This window comes from Rissa tridactyla, chromosome 1 (genome assembly GCF_028500815.1).
Source record: "Rissa tridactyla isolate bRisTri1 chromosome 1, bRisTri1.patW.cur.20221130, whole genome shotgun sequence".
Taxonomy (NCBI): domain Eukaryota; kingdom Metazoa; phylum Chordata; class Aves; order Charadriiformes; family Laridae; genus Rissa; species Rissa tridactyla.
The window spans coordinates 167,478,559-167,500,840 of NC_071466.1; the positions used below are offsets into that span (position 1 = coordinate 167,478,559).

General features: G+C 37.3%; 1 protein-coding gene across 1 annotated transcript in view; it reads left to right on the top strand.

Annotated features, from left to right (window-relative positions):
* Positions 1-22,282, top strand: part of ANKS1B (ankyrin repeat and sterile alpha motif domain containing 1B) — a 449,659-nt gene that overhangs the window by 202,880 nt on the left and 224,497 nt on the right. The window contains exon 13 of the mRNA XM_054199351.1: positions 20,886-21,469. Coding sequence (XP_054055326.1) covers positions 20,886-21,469 — 584 coding nt within the window. The remainder of the gene's footprint in view (positions 1-20,885; positions 21,470-22,282) is intronic.

The window sequence follows — 22,282 nt, forward strand, 5'->3', positions numbered from 1 at the left end:
ATAATGAATATTACATTGAAAGGTGGCAGATGTTAGCACCATATGGATTAGTCAGGAACTATTGTAACAGCTTCATGAATGTTAGGTATAACAGAGGATCCTCTGGGTATTTTCACCCAAAGAATTCTCTGGGGATGAAAGAACCGAGGACATCTGAGGGTTTTTTTGATCTCTCCTGCCAATTAACTGCAGTGTAAGCTCTGGGTTTTGTACTGTATGTCTTAAATTGTTTTGAGGAGCTGTTTGGGGGACCTGTAGTTCATGGCATGTCTGAACTCTTCAGTACTGATGTTCTGCGGCACCAGTGCCTGTTCCTGTGAAGGACTAGATGCAGTGATCCTGTCCTGGGTTCCTTTGTGCAGCCTTTAATGATAGTATTCCTCCATCAGTCTCACATTCTCTTCTTGGAACTGAAGTTAATGGATGTCAGTTAATACAAATGACACGTTTCAGTACAGCGCAAGCATCTTCTCTGTGAAGTTTCAGCCACTATTGGAATAACAAAAAATGAGTCCAGGAAACCCAGAAGACAAAGACCTGTAAATTAAAAGTAATGCCTCTGAGTTAATATAAATGTCCTTTTTCCTTCAATCCAAAACCAAACAGATGGTGCTCAGTAAAGAAAGGGCTTATAAGATAGTTTGGTAATCTTTAACACTAATTATAGTAATAGTAGTAGTATAACAATATATAGTTCATAAACATGTATTTGTATTAATTATTTCTTATACCATCTTAGAAAGGTCAGTATTGTACCCATTTTACAATATTTCTGTATTGTACAATAAACATGTGAAGATAAAACCAGGAACTAGAAGCAATTCATCTGTAGACCTGTGTGAGGACTAGTTAGTCCTGAGAGCGCGCACTAAATAGACAAGAATTATATTGACAAACAAGACCGTATCTCAGACCTGACCTTCTGTTTTTGCATGACATTGCACTGTGGTATTAGGCTTGCAATTGCATTCAGAGTTAGGTACAGCCCATTACACAGCTGTGCAGCGTTGGTGCTTAGTGTGTTTTCCTTTGTAGGGATGTCAGGTAAGAAGAGCGAGGAAGCATAGAAGCAGAGGGATTGAGTCATTTTCTGGGAAGATGAAATGCGTAGGAGAGAGGAGGAGGCAGATGATGTGGATTGGGATCATAATTTGAAGCGATGAGGGAAGACTGCACAGCGTAGGGTTGATACCCTGTTTGGGAAGCTGGAGCTGTGCAGTGGGAAAATTCAGAACAGTGTTTTAGATGGAAGCTTCACAGATGAATTGGTAGTGTCTTGACTCTCATATTTTCTAAGGTTAGCTCTTGTAACAGAGGCAAGTATGAAATCTCAAGTGATGTGACTTTTCATATGGAATTAAATTCTTTAGGTCACTCAGGTGACCTTAAATCATACTGGGCTCCAGGCAACAGACTCAATGACTGCCTAGTTACCTGGACATGTATATAAGGGATCTATAATGTTATAAGATAGTTTCATCAAAATGCCTCTTCTAAATAAATACTGCTTTGTTTTTTAGAAAGCTGTCTTGTTAGTGGTCAGCTTTGTCATAGCTCGTTAGCAAGCCAGACACAGCTTCTGGAATAAGGTCGTCTGCTGAGGTAATTTGTGGATTTTCAGGAGGACTTGGTTGCCAGCATTTAAGAAGAGGAATACAGTTTTTATTACAAAAATTTGATGATGAATAGAAGTCTAAGAGCTAAATGGGTTGCTGTGGGAAAGATCATAAAAGGGTCAGGTATTTAATTGAAGTTGGCAATCATGACAACATTGCAGACTCCTGATACAATTTTTCTCAATCCTTTTTTTGTGTGTGGTTGCATAAAATGGCTTTCAAGTACCCTAGAGAGCCTGTTCATCTTAAACAGAACAAAACAGTAGATTGTCTGACATACCAGTTTTCTCAGTTGTAAGAATACCAGGTACCATCTGCCTCTGATTTAAATTCATTCTATCATACTGTGTGAAAAGTCATGTCTTGCAAAATAATATTTAATCATTTAGATCTTTTACATATTTTAAATTCATTCCGTTACAGTTAAACCATAATCGTGAAACTTCATATTTTCTTTTGAAGTATATGTGCCTGCAAGTAACACATCATTATTATAGCCAAAGGGCTTTATAAAACATTCTCTAATTTTTCAATTTACTATATATATAATGACACTTTTTATACTCTGTAGTTAAAATCGTTTTCTCATATATTCAGTTCCTTTCATGTTAAAAAACATTCCTACAAACATTAGCAGAGACGTATAAAGGCACAGTATAAGCATTCTTAAAGGACTTCCGAAAAATTCAGGATTTATGGTGAAGTCTGATAACCATCTTAAAAGATGCTGATAATACTTAGCTCTTATACACTGCTGTTTTCATTGGCAGGATTGGTATTATTGCAGCCAAGGACATTCAGGCAAGCTAATACTAAACTGGTTTTCCAAAGTCACCTGGTAAACTACTGAAAAGGCTAGGAGTAACTCCCGAGTCACAACGTGGCAGTTTTTGCTTCAGACTACAGTTTCGCATTCTGATTTGCTTTAGTGTGACAGTCTTCCGTTATGAGAAATAGGTTGCTTTTAATAATTTGTAACATTATTCTTGTGGATTTTTAAATTAAAAAATATAAAGGTTGGTATTTTTAAAGATATCTGAGCAAGCTAGGCAAAGTGAGGCAAAAACTAGCTCTCTTAGTCTTTCTTGGCGGCCCTAGTAATTTACTTAAATTGTAGAGAATATTTCTACAGAACTGGCAATTGTGCCATATTTAAACTGTCTCTAGCTTGAGAACTGGTAGTAAAATAGAGCATAGCATAAGGTGATGTGCTCTGGGGTTTGGAGCAATGACAATGCAAGATTTCTCTAACTCTGTAGTGTTTTTTTAAAGCTATTGTGGTCTGTACAGTGCACTGTAGTTGTGAATGCAGTGTGGTCACGTCATGTCCCTTTAAGTAGAGGGGGTTTTTATTGCTTTATGCTGACCTTTCAGATCACCTGTTCCTTGTCTCCTCTTATCATGATTCATCTGCAGTGTTAAATACTAATGAGAGAAGAGGTATTCATTTTAAGTGACAATAAAGTGATTTTTGTGCATTTTCTTTAGGTGTGCTGGTAAGCAGCCATTAAACAAGATAGTGTTGAAGTATTTATGCCTGCAGAGCTTATTCCGAGTGTGCACTCGTATTAATACTTAGAGGAGAGGGATATTTTACAGAATTTCAATACATACTCTTATTTTCAGTCAAATTAGGTTTCATTTCTTACACTTTTCCCATCATCTAGAGTCAGACAAGAAGAAAATTTGCCGTTAAACTAAGTAATGAAAACATTGTCTATGTTTCACAAACCAGGTCTGTGTATCCTCTTCTGTATCTAGAAGGGGTCACGTAAAACCTTATTTTCCCTTCGTGGAAGGGAAATTACCACTTCAGGTAGTTCAGATTTTTCACTGGATACCACAATTTATATTTGGAAGGGGCAACCTCTTAACATAATACTCTCAGTGAACAGCTGGTACACAGTAACATTTTTCATCATTACAGCTGTCTTCAAAGTGATTTTGTGACTCAGCCTTAGTTTGATACCAAGACTAGAAGCTTAAATTATGTTCAATTTTTCTCCCTTCATACTTCAAAAAAGGTTTTATTCAGAAATAAATGACCTATATCTTAATCTCTTGATTTACATAATTATTGACAATGTGTAAAATTCTACTAAATAATTGCTGTCTTTCAAGAAAATTGTTTCCTCTCCAGTGGAATATGTAAAAATCATGTCCTCTCTAAACATTCAGGTGTTGATTTGGTAGGCTTTGAGTGTTCTACTGTGAAAAAAATCAAATTAACTACATTTTTATTCCAATACAAAATGGCTTCATGTTGGTGAAGGTGGTTGAATCATTATTATTATTCAGCTCGTCTGTGTCACATGTGCAACAATGCCTTCCAGGAAAGCACTTTTGCATTCTCAAATTCTCAAGCAAAAGCAGTTGTTACCTTGAAAACTACTCTTAAATTAGGACAGTGGAAATTTGACATCATGACAGATTTATGAGAGAAACATTTACAATGTACTTACTGACAGATTTGCAGTGTTCCCACCGAAATTGTGGGAAGGGAATCTTTCTGTAAGGAGATAGAAATGTTCAAGCTGGAGACAGGATTATTAGAAGCAACTGCTCGGAGGCCACTGTAGAGAGTGGTGCTTTTCATGCCAGATGTATTGTCGGAGTGGCATAAGAGAGAAGAGGAACTACATCTAAAAAATGCTTGTTGGTGTCTCTAAGATCCCAGCTGTCAATTAAGTGCTCTTGATACTTTTGCTACAGTACAGGCTCTACCCGATGTCCCTGTGTCAGTATTGTTTAGTCCCATAGAGGGTGTGCAAGGGATGATAGCTACCTCTAGCACTCGGTTAGGGCTGATGCTTTCAAATCAATCATACAATTGTACATGACATTCAGAAAGAAGTCTGCCTGGTTCACCAGTTTATTTTAAGAATATGTGGGAGCCTAATTGTATTAACAGTCTTTGAACTTGTAGAGGAAGCAGCAAGATAACAATTTCAGGGATGAGACTTCCAAAATTTCTTGTGCTCTGTCACAAACATTGGATCTGCATATTGTCAGTGTTTCCATTCAGCAGATAGGGTGTGCAGTTTCGTAGCTCATCAAATAACATTTTCATCTAAAGGCTGAAGGGCATTGTGAGAAGGCTAAAATTCATCCTTAGATTTTGTAATAGTCTTTAGAGTGATACAACCCAGTGACTCCTTTACCTGATTAAACTGTTTTCCCTTTTCCCCCCCAACCCCATCTGTTTCTTTGGTGTAACCTCCATGAATTCTTTTGGAATCTTATGAGGATGTAGGATGTAACTTTACATTTTAAGGTTGAAGTTCTCTCTGTAAAGTTAGTGTAAGGAAAAGTAGATTCTCTAAATGTATGCATGATTATCTTCTAATTCACAAGAAAGGGATGAGTTCATGAAGCAGGTCAAAAATACCTTTGGTATTCTGTTCCTTCACTGTGGCCCTTCTGGCTTCTTTTCAAACTGTTGCTTGGTTGAGCTTTGCCTTTTTTGACCTGAGTTTTTCAGATATTATTGAAATTCTTGAAGATTTGTTTTCAAGGCCCCAAAGTGGTGACTTTTCCTTGTGTTGGTGCAGAGATCAGCTATGATATTGATATCCCCGTCCAGCAATGCTGGAAGCTTGGTTTCCAGCTTTTTACTACCTGAGCTTTGTACTATTTCTTTGAGTTTGAAATGTTGTTCCTTTCTTTGTTTTCATACGAATCTGGAGACTTACAATGACTGAAGGAGGAGCAAGCACTTGGGACTGAGGATTTTGATCTGAGGCCCATGAATACAGTAATCTTTGTTCAGCAGTCAAAGCATAGGCCATATGTAAGATGGAACAGCAAAGGAATAAGTTTATAAGGACTGAGAAAGCGTCTCTGATGACTTTGATAAAATTCTGGATTCATGACTGAAGGTTATCCTGGCTTAAAAATCAATTGTCTTCACAACCTGGTTTACAACTCAGAACAGCATGGTTGGGCTTCCCACATGGCATAGCTGAAAGGACTGGAGAGTGAATATGGAAAATGTTAAGAAAACTCACTGTTGACACAGCTAAACATCTGTGGAAGATAAAGCTATAATATAAAAAGACATCTGTCATGTAATTATAATAGCAAAGAAAAACTACCTATCATAGAATAACTAAAAAGTATTTGGGGTTATTCTATTATTTTTAATTGTATCAGCTACTGTAAACTTGTCATTGATTTTTTTCATAAGTTTTCCCATGATTTTTATGATTGTGATACTGACAACATTATTATGACTTATTCCAGAAATTGTCTATGACAAATCTTTAGGTGTAATTAGAGCAGGAAAATCAAATGTAATACCAAAAATAAAATCATTGTTATTTGTGTAAAACAAATTGCATTTAAACATGATTTACCTCAGGCAAGGTACTCAGTAAAACTAAAAACTCCATTCAATTCACTTCAGCTATAGAGAGACAGCAAACTGAGCAGTGTCCATTCAACAAGTATTTGAAAACCTCAGCTTGCACCTGGGCAGTAATTTTGATTGGAAAGGCTGTGATAATATGGGAGAGGAACATGTCAGAAATGAAAGACAGAGACATTTCATTTCAATATCTTGATCAAATGAGCTTCCTGGCAAGAGACACAGATGTAGCAAGAAGACTGAAATCACTTGCTGAGCAGTACTGTTCCGGTAACACGCTGTAGTTCCCTGGATTTAGAACTCAGATTCCCCCTTAGCTTTGGCTTCTGTGTTTTCCCACTCTCCTTTTCTACTTCACTATTGTGAAATTTTTTTTATTTCTCAGGCATTTTAGCTCTTGTTTAAAGTTCTCTCTTTTTTCTTTTTTTTTTTTTTCTCAAATCTTCAAGCAGCTTTTTGGTATATTCCATTTAGAATGCAGCGTGAAATAGAAATTAAGTGAGATCATAGGGTCTTTGCCTTTTACAAATACTTCAATAAACATTATTTTATGAAAGAATCATCCTGTGATTAAAACTGAAAACTGATTTTCATATTTAGTGTCCTTGGAGTGGAGACACTATCTGATCTGTACAATGTCTAAGAACTGGGTTCATCTTTTTTAACTCCTTTGTGTCTGCTATTGGATGCGCATGTTGCTCAGGGAGACAGTCTCTTCGTTGTATGCTCTTATATGCAGGACAGGTACAAATAGCACTTTCTGACCTTAATTTTATGAGTTTGAGTTACCAACTGCTGTGCATGTATCATACATGTCAGCTTCAGGAGAAGACAGACCAACATTGCCTTAAACTCTAGTCCACTTTAACCAGCCAAGAGCCTTCGTCTGATGCCTACCTTTAAAATTCATAGAATCATAGAATTGTTTGGGTTGGAAGGGACCTTTAAAGGTCATCTAGTCCAACCCCACTGCAATGAGCAGGCACATTGTCAACTAGATCAGGTTGCTCAAAGCCCCATCCAACCTGACCTTGAATGATTCCAGGGATGGGGCATCTACAGCCTCTCTGGGCAACCTGTTTCCAGTGTTTCTCACCCTTACTGTAAAAAATTTCTTCTTTATATTTAGTTTAGGTCTACCTTCTTTTAGTTTTAAACCATTACTCCTTGTCTTATCGGCAACAGGCCCTATTAAAAAGTCTGTCCCAATCTTTCTTATAAGCCCCCTTTAAGTACTGAAAGGCCGCAATAAGGTCTCCCTGGAGCCTCCTCTTCTCCAGCCTGAACAACCCCAACTCTCTCAGCCTGTCTTCATAGGAGAGGTGCTCCAGCCCTCTGATCATTTGTGTGGCCCTCCTCTGGACCCACTTCAACAGGTCCATGTCTTTCCTGTGCTGAGGACTCCAGAGCTGGACACAGTACTCCAGGTGGGCTCTCACAAGAGTGGAGTAGAGGGACAAAATCACCTCCCCACTATACACTTCTCACATCTTGGTGTATAGTTATACTTCCACACCCACAATGGGTGGGTCAGTCCAAGTCAGACTCTCTAACTGTTAAGATAGATTAAGGAGAACTCATACCACAAAAAGGCTTAGAGCTCTTACTTTTTAACAGGAACCCTGAGAGGGTTAGCCATGTAGGGAAAAAATCGTATTGATCTGCGACTCTTCACCTGAGAACTGCGAAGTAAAGTTGTACAAGTGTGATGGTCTTTCTCTTTTAATAGTCATTACCAATTAACTGACTTAAAAAACTGGCAAAAAGTATCGGACCTTGGAAATGACTGATTTATGATAAGTCTCGGTCTTTTATGTAAAAACGTTGCTGTGTTTGCTTTATTACAAAGTATGGTTTAAGTGAAGTAGAAGGAGGAGGCCAATTCTAAGAAGTAGGCAGTCACTTTGATTCAGACTTCTGTACTTCTCTGTGGTGATTCCTGCATGTCTTGAACTGCTATAAAATGATAAAAAAAAAATGAAGTTCAGATTGAGTAGAGATATTTTGAAGGCACTTGCAAATTACAGACTTAGTCTTTATATAAACAGTGAGAATGCCAGGTTAGGTGAATTTAAATCAAGTTTCACTTAAAATTTACTTTTCAATTCCATATCTATGGAGTTAATTTTCGTTTGGAAACACGTGGCATATTTCCTCTCCTTGGAAATACCTAATGCGTGCCACATATTCCCACCACCCTTATTGGCCTTCTTTCATTTATGTTGGTGCAGATAGGCAGGATAATCAAATAACATAAGCTGAAGTGCTAGTAATACTATAGTTTTCAAGGTAACCTATTCAGGGAGTGACCACCTCAACTTTTTTTGAGTGCTTCTTTACATTCTTTATATTTTTTCATATTATTACAAAAGGAAAGCAATAAGGTGCTTGCCCACTTTTAATCAGAAAAGTGATTAAAATGTTTTCATTATAATTTCTAGTTATTTTAACAATAAAAGTTTTAAAAAAAAAAAAGAAAAAAGAAAAGAAAACATCTGCCAGGTTTTGTTCTGGTATCTGTTATGATGCTGTCTGATATGTTGAGCTGCTGGTGATTTAAAGAGAGGGAAAAGTGACTTGTGCAAATCTCTCAGGAGACTGTGATCATTTGATTTCCAGTTTATTCCAAATGAAGAATATGCTAATTAAAACAATTGTAATATTGTTTCTGCAATTATTTGTTAATTATGATTGAGTTTATGAACTACTCCTGCATACTCAGTTCTCCTGAGTGTGTTTGGTAGGTTAGACAATTTGCCGGAGCAGAACTTCATGAAAAAAAAACACTGGAACAATCAGTGTTATTTCAAAGCAAGTTGATTCTGAACCTTCACAGATCTGTATAGCAGCAACAGTGAGCTCGAGGCAATGCAAGGAATTGTCTTTTTCAACAACATCATATATACCAATGTTATTTTTTCTACAGCTGTCAATTTAGTTGAAATATACAGTTGTTTTACAATCCCTTTGAATCATGAAGTATTGAAACAGTCCAATTCTGCTACTAGACTTCTCAGCAGAAGTAAAAATAACAAAACAGTAATAATGGGGCATTGCCAGCCCATGAAAGACAGGTATCAATTATTTAATGACTTTGAAGATTTATTAAGAAAGAATTTGTATGCCACAAATTGCCAAACAGCGAGAGCCCAAGCACATAACATGCTCAGTGCAACAGACCAAGAAGGTGACTTTTGTAGAAGAGTTCTTGAATGGGTCAAGATCAGGGGGCCTGAAGTTTAATAGATAAAAGAGGATATTTGGGTAGCAATTTTTAGCTGGGCAGGTGAAGGCCACATTTTAGAAATACTCTGCAGGAAGGTGTGTTGAGGCTGTAACACAGTACGAATATATTAGTCTATGGAAATACGAGACAACATAGCACCCAAAGTACAGAACAGTGCGTGTGAGAAAACAGTAGGTCTGTTCTTTCCTACTGTGTTTGTACGTCTTACTGATGAAGAAGTTACCCACTCTGTGGAGGAGAGAGTGGGGAGGGAGTGTGTGCAAGGAAGCTGAGTCCAAGAGCTCAGACCATTTTTCTGTAGTGGCTGAAAACAAGTATTCCAGAAGGGACAGTTCGAAGCAGGCCACTCTCACCAAAATCAATACATAGCTGCTGAGAGTGAGTCCCTTTCCAAAAGAGAAAAAAGAGAAAGAGGTATCCTAAAAGCTCAAAGGAGAAATGTGAAGCTTTTGACTCCGCCATCCAATACTGAGGAAGTGTTTGAAATCATTGTCTGAGAGATACTTCTATTATGAAAAATATTGAGGTTTAGAAGTTTGTTGTCATGTGAAATCAAAGAGCAATGTTTCTAAGTTTTCAGTGAGAAAAGCTGAGAGAAATGTAGCACATTCTTACACCTTACCCACCCAAATCTTACAGTCAAGAACCACACCGTAAATGGGAGGAACCATCTACTTCCTGACTGACCACAGTGACCAGAGCCAGAAGAATGGGGGACTGGTATACCTAAAAGGCAAATGGCAGCTCTGATACCTTCGTAGGGAGTATTTAACATGTACAGAAATCTGCGGTGACCAATAGACAAATCCATTGCTGTGAAAGCATTGTTTGTTGTTTTCAGTATAAAGGAAGTCCAGGTATCTCCTATGGACCTCCCACTAGAGAAAGGTTCTAATGATTCACTGGATTAGGAATAAAATTATGGGTCTGAGGAGGTCCAATAGATTGTGACCTATCCAATGAAAATAAATTGCCATATCTGTCATTTCCGTTCTCAGTTCCCCTGGTCTTTGAAGAAGACAGGTGAGCTTACCAAATTGTCTCAAATGTAAGTCTTTTAACAGTTGGCTCGTTCTACAAAGATGTTGAAGGGATTCTTATAAAGAAGAATAAAAAACGTAGATGATGGTGAACCCCTAATTATTTCTCTGCATTCATACAAGTGTCCACTTCCTAGTAGCCTGTCTGAATAGCAGTTGTGGCTGTACAAAGCTTTTAGGAAATCTGCAATAGTTTTTTGCATCTCCTCTATCCCTACCCTCTTAGGTATACAGCCCTCCTTTAAAATGGTATCACTTTAAACTGCTGCATATTACAGTCCATAAATACGGATTATTCCATGCCATTTTTGAGCTTTTCTAGTTGCAATTCCTGCCCTTTGTCACGGTTCTCTTTCTTTAGAATCAGTTAAGGCAAGTGAAATCTTCCTCAGCTTCATCTGATGTTTCCAGTTGAAAATGGGAATCCCTAGTTATGCGATTGGTAAATCAAGGTAGAATTCACAGCTCTGTCTGCAGGTGGTATATGTTCATATATCAGCTCACCTGGTATTTGCATGGGACTTCCCTGTTGATACAGATTCTGCCCATCTACATATCTACAAAACAGGATCACAGTGATCCGTTCTTTCCTCACCTGTTCCTCAGGTGAAATGTAAGCACACTTGCTTAAACAGCAGACATACATATATGATACAAAGGTTAGATCTGGCTGATCTGAGTCCTCTAGTTCACAGGTAAACATAACTATTGATGTTTGTTCATCAGTCTTCCTCATACTGGGTTAAACATAAGCAAATTAGAGCAGAATGAAGCAATAATAAGATTCTAGCCTGTCTTCCTTCAGATATTTCTGGTTTAAGGACCTGATGAACTTGTTATAACCTATACTGAAGCATTTATTTCCTCTAACACTGTAGATAAGAACTAGTTAACTCTGACAATAGGTTCTTTCTAAATCCAGAGTATCTAATTACACAGTAAGGAAGTTTCATGTACTTATTAAAGATGTGCCAACAACTGGATCCAGTTCTCTGGTGAGGAACAGTTTTCTACAACCTGTTACTGCTGATATTCTGATCAGGCTGTTACCTGAGCAGAATCTGGGCTATAAGTGATGGGCCTATAATGGGATAATTCCCACCAACATTAGTGTATTTTCCGATCCCTTAGACTCACATTCTGTTTTCCTATTTACAGTTCCTAAACTTAAACGACTTTATTCATGTGTTTCTACCAGGCTGGAGGATGTTTTTGAAAGCTGTCCTATCTTAAATCCTTTTAGCTTGGTAAAGTAGTCCTTTTTATTAGACCATGCTAATATTTATTGTCATCATGCACATTATTCCACCTGCCTAAGAAAAAGTTATTCTCAGTAGGTGTAACATGTTTGAAAATCAGAGCAATTTGGTGCCCTAAGGGAGTATCCACCTGATGTGTTTCAGAGCGGAAAGCTGACCCTTACATTGCAGAGAAGTATCGTCCTTTTGTGAATGGTAGAATTCTGTGAAAGCGACTGAAGGCATTACCAGTACCTCCTTGTCATTGCACATCTTTCATAGGTGGCTGCCCCCAGATCTGGCTTCAGCAGAAGACTTTCTGTGAGAACTTTCTAATTGATGTCAAGCAAAATAAACCAGATGAACTCCACTACTCTACCCAGATTGGCACAGCTGATTTCCCTAAGCGGATCAGAGGCCATTCTTACAAACAACTCTGGCAGTGGAGCTGTTGAATGATACCTTCTGGCTGAAGAGCAGCAGGGTGGGTGGTAATGTTTTTTGTTGCCACAGATATTTGCTAAATGAAACTCTGTCCTCTGACTTTCAGGTGATGCTAGCAGAGTATGAATCATTCAGGATTTCTATGTGTAGCACTTACATTGTGTGAGTTTTCAACCAGTTATGAAAGTAGGGGTTTTAATTAGATTAAACTGTATCTCTCTGTATCAAGCTCTGTAGTTCAGAAACAGAGAACCTCGGTTTCTAACCAAGAGCACTGACCTGTATTTGGAAATATCAAGGTAATATCTCTAGGGGAGCTTCTGACCAGCAACTGGTTGTTGATTCATACAGTTTTTCCTAATCATATTTTTAATTTGCATAAGCCAGAGAAAAGCATTGAAATTTTCTTACTTATATTTGCTCTTTTAAGACAAGGAGAAAGTTTCTCTAAGTTTTGTAAAATCCACTTAACTTAGATACTCCTGCAAGTGGCCTGAAAGAGGCCGGTTGGCAACTTTTGCCTCAAGCAGCTGCAGATGAATCATTTCTCTTCCCTTTTTTCAACTTGTCCTTTTAGCTTCTTAGGTACTTTTTGCTCTATGTTAGTAAGAGAGCTTAGTGAATGTCATTTGTGATAGAGCCTGAAAGTTGATAATTGTCTACCAAGTTAATCCACTGCTCTTCCATGCCTGAGCTATTGTAGTCTAATGTGGTTTTTTCCTATAACTAAATCTGAAATTGAACTAGTGCTTTTCTGCATCCTTGTAGCTTAATAAAGCTACATGTTGAGTTTCCTAGCAGTCATAGTCAATTCATAGCAGGCTAATTCCATGTTCCAAATGCACATATGTTTCTAAAATGTCCTGAGCTGATACCTGGGTTCAGCCAACCTTTCATTCTCTGTGTCACTCGCATGATCTGGCTTCTTAACTTGATGACTAGTTTAATAGAAGCATCCAACAATCATTACTTAAAATGCTGACAAGTTTTCAGTTCCTATCTAAGATAACCGTATCTGAGTCATCTAAAATGGGGTATATGCACAGAATCGCTTCAAGCAATTATTTATTCTACAGTAATGGTTTCTTTGAGATGTATTGTCTAGATGGGTATCATCATCAGTACTCCTTGTCTGCTACTATTTGACCTCTAAGAAACAGTTCAAGTGCCTAAAGACAGATGTCTAGACCAATTTGGACACTCTGAATACCCTTTCTGACCTCTTGATGCTTTCCCAGAAAGACCCAGGTTTCCAGTAAGTTGTGTGTCACATCTGTCAGCCCTTGTAGTCACCTTGGATATCTAAGTGTCTAAAACAGCCATATGTCACCTGAATCTGTACCCTTCTTTTCATAGAATCTGCCTTTCAGCACCCTGTGTGTGCCATTATTTCTAAAGTAACTACAGTTATTTGTGAAAAGTAAATATCTTTTAGATATTGTGTCTGCCTACAAAGTTAATAAACTTAGCTAAATTCTTTTGTGCATAATAATTTAGATTGATTTTAAGACCATTTATGTTTTGTGAATACTTTTCAAAAGAGTTTATATGGTTATCCTTTCGTATTTGCAACCCCTAAATAAATCATTAATATAGAGAATCTATTTTTTATTCCTTCACTTTTCCTGCGCAGTATTAATAGCAAAAGAGATGTAGTAAGTTGCAAGTTTGCTAAAAGACCATGATTTTTAATGATTAGTTTCAAAAGAGTTACATGTAAGTAATTATATAAAATTTCAGTAAATGTTCCACATAGAGTTGGAAAACTTTGTGGTTTTTAATGTAATCTTCCACGACTGCTTGTATCTATATCTAGAACCGGACTGTAATTCTACAGCCAGAGATACTTTCTAGACAGTTTTAATATTTATAAACTTTCTGTTCTCACAGCTTTGTTTCTCCTATCTAACAGGCAATTTTGCAAAAATTTAATGAGGCCGTTTGGGGTGTGGGGGGGTGTCTTTATTTAATATTATTTCTTATGAGAGCACTGATTCCATTCTTGCTGGCTGTGAAACATAATTATAAGATGAAACAGAGCGTAGATGAGCTTGTATGGGGAATGAGGAGATGAGAGACAAACTACTTTCTATCACATGTTAAGTAGCTTGAAAATACTGCTCAGATCAGAAATATATTCTTTATCAAGGTTAGGAAAGACAGAAGTGTATGATCAGTGTGAGCACTAGAATATGTACTTTGTATTCTTTCTACTTTTGTCTCATGTTTGGGAAAATTTAATTTTCACTTGGTAAATCCTTCCAAATACAAGTGATGAAATTGTTGAGCAACATCTCCTTTTAGAAATGGCATTCTGAAAATCATTCATTATTTTTCCAGTCTCTTTTGCCTCGACAGTCAGTAAGTTTTGTTCCCAGTTGGTGGAGGACTTTGTCATTCCTTCTTTGCATTTGATATGTGAAATATCAGGAGTGGAACAATTAATGAGGTTTCATTAGAGTCTTCAACAAAAGGATATAGTTTCAAGAGCTCATCTGTCACATTCATATTGCTTTGCACTGATTTTGGTTATTAAGAGTCACCAAATTTTCCTCTTCTATTACTCTTCCCTGCTGTACTACATTGTCAAATTAACGTGTACTTTCTGAGCACAGTCACAGCCCACTCAACTGCTAGCTTTCTCCTGCAAGAAGAGATTGCCACAGAATTTCTCAGTGCAATTATATGTGATCTTTCTGCAAAATTACATTTTGCATCAATTTCCATTTATTTCTCAGAATTTCTTATGAAAGATTGCTTGAGTGTTACAAAGAAATACTTCGTTGTTTTTTTTTTTCCTTTTTGCTGCATGGTAGAGTTGAAATATTCATGTAGAATTTTAGCTTGAACACGGATGTTGAATTAGTCCAGTGTTTCACATTATTTTATCTGCCTGCAATTTATAGTCCATAAAAATGTTAAAATGTTAGTTTTCTGAAGGATTCTTATTTTGATGAGCAGGTATAAGTCAAATTCTTGTGCTGTAAAATGTGGTGGTTCATGAGAGGCTGTCATTAAGACGTCTAGGAACCATGCCTTATATAGTCACATAGAAAGAAATTCTCATGGAAACAGCATTATGGAGGTGGCAGCTGCAGCTCTATATTTTTGTCTACATTGAATTTTGCAGTTAAAGATTAACCCGTTATGTGATCTGTTTTAAAATTACATTTATGTCCGCCTCAAATACAAAATATACTCTACAAGTATGAAAACAAATTTCCAAAATGTACAGGAGAATCAACACATCTCTATAAGAGTTAATTTTAACTCTATTTGCACCAGATTACAATCCTATTGCTGAAATTTTGGGCAAGAACTGTATTTGGATATTATAATGTGCTTAGAATTAGCAGTAATTACCAACTAATATCCTTCCTCGCTGAAAGCTTTTTTCCTCACTAGAGGCTGGCAAGCAACGTTCAGAAAACTCCATATGGAACTGTCTTTACCCTGAATTCTTTCTCATCTTTTGCAGTTCCTGATGGGTCAGTATGAAACAGATGAGTAAAACGTGGACAGTGAAACTGCCACAAAGGTAGCAATAGTAAGGCAGTAAAATCCTTCAGTACACAGTCAAGTACAAACTGCCATGTTAAGGGATTGAATTGGCAGTTATGAAGCTAGTCAGAGCAAACACATAAGCCACAGAGAATTTTACTGTGATTTCTAAGGGACTGTATGACTTTGAGAAGCTGGTAATGTTGGAACCTGGGCACAGAGCCTGGAGACCGCCAACACCAACCTTGCAAACCACCTTCTGGTGGTTTCTTTAGATTTGGGAGGAAGCAGAAGGAGAAACAGCAATCTGGCTGGACACTGTTGCTCCTTTTCTGTGTTGTTGCTGGTGACAGTAGAAACCCACGTTCTTTATTAGTTGCTTAGTAATCGTGTTGTTATATCTCCCACACAGGTCCATGATACCTTGCTATAACATTTACTAGAGTGAGAAAACATTGCACTGCCTCATCAAAGATATCTGCAGCCAACATACTGCCATCAAAGAGCTGGAGCTTGGTCAGAGCACCATGACCTTTGCTGTGTGAAATAATGCCTTCCTGAATGTTGCTCCTTCAGTTTTGAAATACTTCTAATTTTCTGTTTTACACCTTTTCTTGCCGATCATCCCATTTTATGATGTCACTTTGACCATACAACCAATATTATCACTACTGGAGGTATTCTAGTGCGTCCAAAGCAACCTTTTACCATGCAAATAAGATGACTTCTTTGCTTACTATTCTTCTATGAGAGCGTGCTCTCCAAATATTACTCAGCTGTGACTGTTAGTTTTATCAATCAACCGAGTGTGTGGAAAAGGAAGTTGCGAATACATTTTTGGGCAGATATTACACATGTGCAGATTGTGCTGCTAAAAACATATTTCTGGATCAAATGAAAACAGAACTTGAATAGATTAATAGTGCAGGTGTCACAATACAGTTGTCACCATAGCTATAGAAAAAATTTCTAGTGGATTTTTATTTTACATTAGAAACTTGTGCCATGGCAACAGCAATGCCTGTTAAAAATGTAACTCTGTCATTATAATTTATCTATTACAGCTCTCTTCATTACTATTATTAACAACTGTTATTCTCCTGAAGGTACTTTAGTTTTGAACATGGAATCTCTTGAGATACAAATGTGAATAAGCTGACTTCCAACTTTACATGAATGCAGAATTCACAGTATTTAGTATGCCCCTGATTGTCTTCGTGTGCTCTGTACTCTTGGAGTCAGATTCAGAAAATATATATGAGTTTGATGAAGCATCTGTGAAGAATAACTCTCAAATACTGAAAGTGAGAAATGGTATTCCACAGAGTTCTATATATGTATCACAAGCAACTGTGCTGGAGTGCACCAGTGTGTAAATAAATAGTGACTAAATTGCAATCTGCTTCCTTAAATGCCAGTTTGGTTGTGTATAAACTGGTGATAATAGCAATTTGTATCTGTGGCTTTGAGATTATGGCAGAACTGATTTTATTTGTAGTTCCGAATGTAAATGTTTTCCATGCAACACAGATATGGCAGTATCACAGTGATTTTCAGAAGTAATCCACTCAGATGGGTAAGCTGTATGTGCACTTGTAATAACACCAAAGATCTGTAGAAGTGACATCTGTTTATGTTTTGGTATTTGGGATACTATTTCTAGGTAAAAAGGTAAGGTGGTCAGAAAAGCAGTATTTGATGAGGAAGCAAGGTCTCTTTATCTTGGCTTTGTCTTAAGATTACAAAACTAAATATTCTTGCAAAAGGAAAAAAAAAAATAGTGTCACAAGCAGAAACCTTCTCTCCATTGGGATTCAATCCAGGAGCTTGAACTTCTCCACCTGTTGTCCCCACCCACAGGGCTACAGTACAGGATGCAATGCTTCTTAACCTGTATCATGACCATATACTATTTTTTCCTGACAACCCCAGTATTTTTCATTGCCCGGTATAGATGCGGTTTGCTGTGCTCAAAATCACGGGGTAAAGAAGGCATAGCTGTGAGATCTGTGCTTGCCTTCTTTGTCATATAATAAAGCTCTTAGTTAAAGCAAAAGGTATCAAAGAAAAGAACTGACAGCTGAGGCAGCTGAACACCACACAGGGAAGGTCTGTCTCTGCCAGAGCTTTTGTTATGCTGATCAAGATAGACCAAACTTTATCCAAGTAGTCATTAACAGCATTCTTTTTTCTTTTTTTTTTTTTTTGAATGCTGAATTTGAGACATTAGGGGTCTGACTTATAGAACTACTGAAGTCAAAAGCAACTATGCTTTGAAAATATTCTGTGTTATATGAGGGGGGGGAAAAAAGCATATTTTAAAGAATTTCAAATTGGATGCCCAAAATTTGTGGATGTTTTCAGCATTATCTCCTTGTGCCTTATCTCCAGTTTATCTAATTAGGATGTTATAACATTACAGCCTCACCTTGTAAAGATACATGAATTCGTATTTGTGAACCCCTTAGATAGTGGGCGTCATAAAAAATCTGAGGAGGTTCTGAAAATTTGATATTCCAAGAAGAATTTAAATGCTGCAAAGTAAATAGGTAATAACACCACTATTTTTGAACAAGGAGAAGAAAAAATGTTGAAGAGCTTCTCCTTCACTGAGCAAACTTCATTCTGAACACTAAATGACACAGGAAGGGTTTTTCTGAAAAATAGTAGGTGGTCATTTAAAAGGTGAAATATAGCACTGCTAACACATAAGCAGAAAGGTTGCACAGGCAACCTTCGTCTTCATCTTCCCTGGCTTCCTTAAAGTGTGTATGTGTACGTCTTGATGCCCTGGGTATTTTGAAGATGAAAGTTATACCTACAGTAGAATATATATATTTATATATGCACAATACAATAACTGTACTGAAAGATCAAGCTGAAAAGGTTCATACAATACACTTAGAATCTTTGAATCCATTGCAAACTTCTGCTACTTCAACTAGCAAAATAACCAAAAGTAATGTTTTGATATTCTGTCACTGCTCCACTGCTAGAAAGTGAGACACACACAGCCCCCTTCTGTTGGTAACTACGTATATTTACTGATCACAGAAAAATGGGAGTTCTCAGAAACAACATATTTTGTCTACAGTAGTAAAGTGAAGAAAATCAGGGCACGAGACAACATTGGTGCTTGGCAGTCTGTACTGTTAAACTGTTGTGTGGGTTTTGGCGAGGTTTGGCCAATACCAAATACCACCCACCCAGACAGTAGCCAGACATAGCGCAAGTTTTAGCTGGGGCCAGAGGACATTCCCAGTAATTGTTTGGATGAGCCAACTCTGTCTTGAGACGAAGGAGAGTTTAGTTTAAAGGACATGAGTCTAGTGATTCCTTTAGATCTAACAGTTGTTGGACAGTTTTATTTAATGGCATACATAGCAAAGATATTAATGAAGATAATGCAGATACTAGTGAAATCCTTGCAATCCAGGTGTCTGTAAGCTTTTCTTTTTCATGATTTATTCTTCTTTCTTACTTTGTCCTGATAAAAACATTTATCTCTTAAGTGAGTTCCATAGGCAGTTTTAAGACTTATCTCTGGAACAGGAGAATAGGATTCAGGTCATGATTAAGACATCTAAATGTAGGTACCTGAATGCAAACTGGATATCGTCTCCCATTATAGTCATTGGTAGCCTAGTCAGTACAGTTAAGAGAGTACAGGGAGTTATTCAGCTGACCAACCACAACGTACAGTGAGTGGCATCACCCTTTGGGATCCACTGATCCTAAATATCCACTTTATCAACATGACCTCTGACTATGGTGGGAGCTTACAAACTTCTTCCCCATGTAAATTTTGGAAATGAGATGCCTTCATCTGGAGCAGAATCCCAGCTACTGATTTTTTCATGTAAGGGAAAAAACCAAAGACAATCATTATTTGTATCATTTATTTTTCATTTTAAGTTCACCTTCAAAATTGCAGACATACAATTAATTCAGCAACTTTCAGAAATCAACGAAAGTGAAAATGTCCCATGCCCTCCTTTTCCCTGTTTTCCCCCCTGCCCCAAACCAATTTCTCTGGCGTTATTGATTTCTTAAGCTCTGTCACATCCCACGTTCAACCTTTTGCCATAACAACCCACATCTTTTTAGTTGCAAAATGTCTTAAGTGTATATTCTAGTCAGTTTTTTCCCAAAGAAGTAGATTTTCTTAGGTTGCATTCCTGTTCTTGATTAGAATTTTATCATGCTATTTTAACAAATAAAGGAAAACATGTAATTTTACATTTTTAAGTGATTGGCTAGTAAAAGAGCTGATGGCGTTTTGAAGTACACACCAAAATTTTTCTGCTATCATTCATGTAATCAAATACTGCCTTATTTTAGAAGTGATATTTTGAGATTTGTGGGCTTTTTTTACAGGCAGATATTTTAGCAAATAGGGGGAAACCACTCAATTTCTTTGCAAATTATTGCATGATGGTATGTTCGACTCCTTCCTGGTAGCTATTGCTGTGCATACAGTCCTACAGTTACAGTCTACACATGAACATAAAAATTCTAGCAGGAATGAGATGGATGTATTTATCTTCAGTGAATTAGTTATAGAGATGCAACTGTTAGTGGGGTCACAGTTATTCTGACTAGAATATGCTAACTTAATGCCACGGGGTAGAGTGATGTTATTCACACCAACACTTTAAATGAGACAGCACGGGTAGAAAAAAGTCTCTTAGTTTTTTCTCCTAGTCCTTACAGCAACAGGCATAAAAAGAGCTATAAATTTCTAATAATCTACTCTGAAGTGTGCCAAAAGTGCACTTTTCTGCAGTTCTTTTTTTGTGTGTGCATGCTAAATTGCATATAAAACTTGTTTTAGAAGGACTTGATTTTCCATTTTTTTTTTCAATGGTTACTATTACTCTGAATCTATTCTCACAAGTTCCCAGAAATAAAACACTCAGATCTATTCTTTAGAGACTATCAGTAAAAAGGCATCATAGTGTAAATTCACTATTGTTATAATGACTATAAAAAGAAATATTACTAACAATACTCCTGACAATACTGGTTCTTCATGGGTTTTACTACCTACAAACTAACTAGCTAATTCATCTAACTGGATAATTTGAACACATTTCAACTCGATAACAAATTAAAAGAGACACCATCAAGTTGATGGAATAGCAATGACCTATTTTATTTTATAAATTATTTTTTCCTGGAATTAATGTGTGGCACTGAGTGGTTTTGGCTGTTTTTCAACCAGTCAAGATAAAATAACCAGCCAGGATACAATAGTCAAGTTTAAGGAGAGAATTATTTTTTAAGAGACTAATAAATCAATTCACGGCATAAGTATCTACGTAAGAAAGATCCAAGCAGCCAATACAAAAGTCATTTTGCAGAGAGTAAGGGTTTTGTTGTTTGCAGTATTCTATCATCCTGGTTTTTTTACAAGGTACTTTCTGATTTCAGAGCGTCTTTGCCAGGGAGAAACATCCACTGAAAGTGAGCTTCCTGAAGGACACCCCGCTGAACAGTTTGCAGGTTTACTTCATGGATCGTCACCTGCGTGTGACCCACCTGATAATCCACTCCAGCTGTACAGCAAAGCCAACCAGTGCAGCGGGCCACCAGAGAAAAGCGTCTTGAGCAAGAGCACAGTGCAGCAGATACAGCTACGGAAAGAGAGCAACACTGATCCTCCAGTGAAGAAAAAAAAGCCACCAGTTGTAAACAGAACCATATTTCATACTAAACCTAAACCAGTAGAAAATCATACATTGGTTGGCACGTCAGCAAGGATAAGTGAACAATGGGTTATTACCACTGGGGGATTTGTGGAGCGAGCGTGCACGCTTGGGAGAATACGATCTTTACCAAAGACTTTGCTCGAAATGCATTTGTGCAAAAATGTTTCGAAATCCGATTCTAATCTTATCACCCATCCACCAAATGACAAAAAAGCAAGAAGCAACTGGAGTGAACCCACACCAAACCAACAGTGCTCCAAAGGGAATTCGGAGAGAACACCTTCTTTCACATCAGAATGGGAAGAAGTAAGTTTTGTTCAGTTTTGAGTACGAGCAAATATATGGTATTGTGAAAATGCTGTTACCGTTCTCAGTTTCAGAGATGGAATAAAAAGTGCATCATCCACATCACAAATCCTCAGGGGGTATGTCATAGTGCATCGTAGTTTGACAGCTGGCACAAAATGCAATGCACTTCCGTTCAAAACGCTGCACACTTAATTAAGTCTATTGTTTCCATAGTGAATGAAGTTAACCAGAAGTAATTCAACAATTTGTTACGACATTGAAATTATTTTCTGCTAAAGCCCTCACCACCGACACTAATAAAATTGGTAAAATTCGTTGTAGCTATGCCCATTATTTACATATTTGCTAATTATTTCCTACCGCGGCAATGCCTGCCAGCAAAAGGCAAGAGAAAATGGCAGTAATGGAGAGTTTAAGTTTTTTGCGTTGATCATGCATTCCACAAACCCTCCCTGTGTAACATATCCCCTAACTGGTATATAGCCGCTGTACACAATATACCTGACTCTTGTGTGAAGTGGGAATACACTTACAGCTACAATGAATTTGTGACTACTAAAAGAAATTTCCACACTGAGTTTGTAGCGCACATGTTTGCTCATACAAAAGACTTCGTTTTAGTTTTGGCGCTAAATTTAAAATAATTTTTACACACATTAAGTTTTTTGGGGATTTTTTTGCGTGTCCTGTGCTACATTTCAAGAATGTAAATGATTCTTCGTAGACACAAAAGTTCCCATCTTACTGAGGTGAATTACGAGTGGGAAATGTTTAAATCTTTACTGCTATTACAGACACACAAGGATTTAT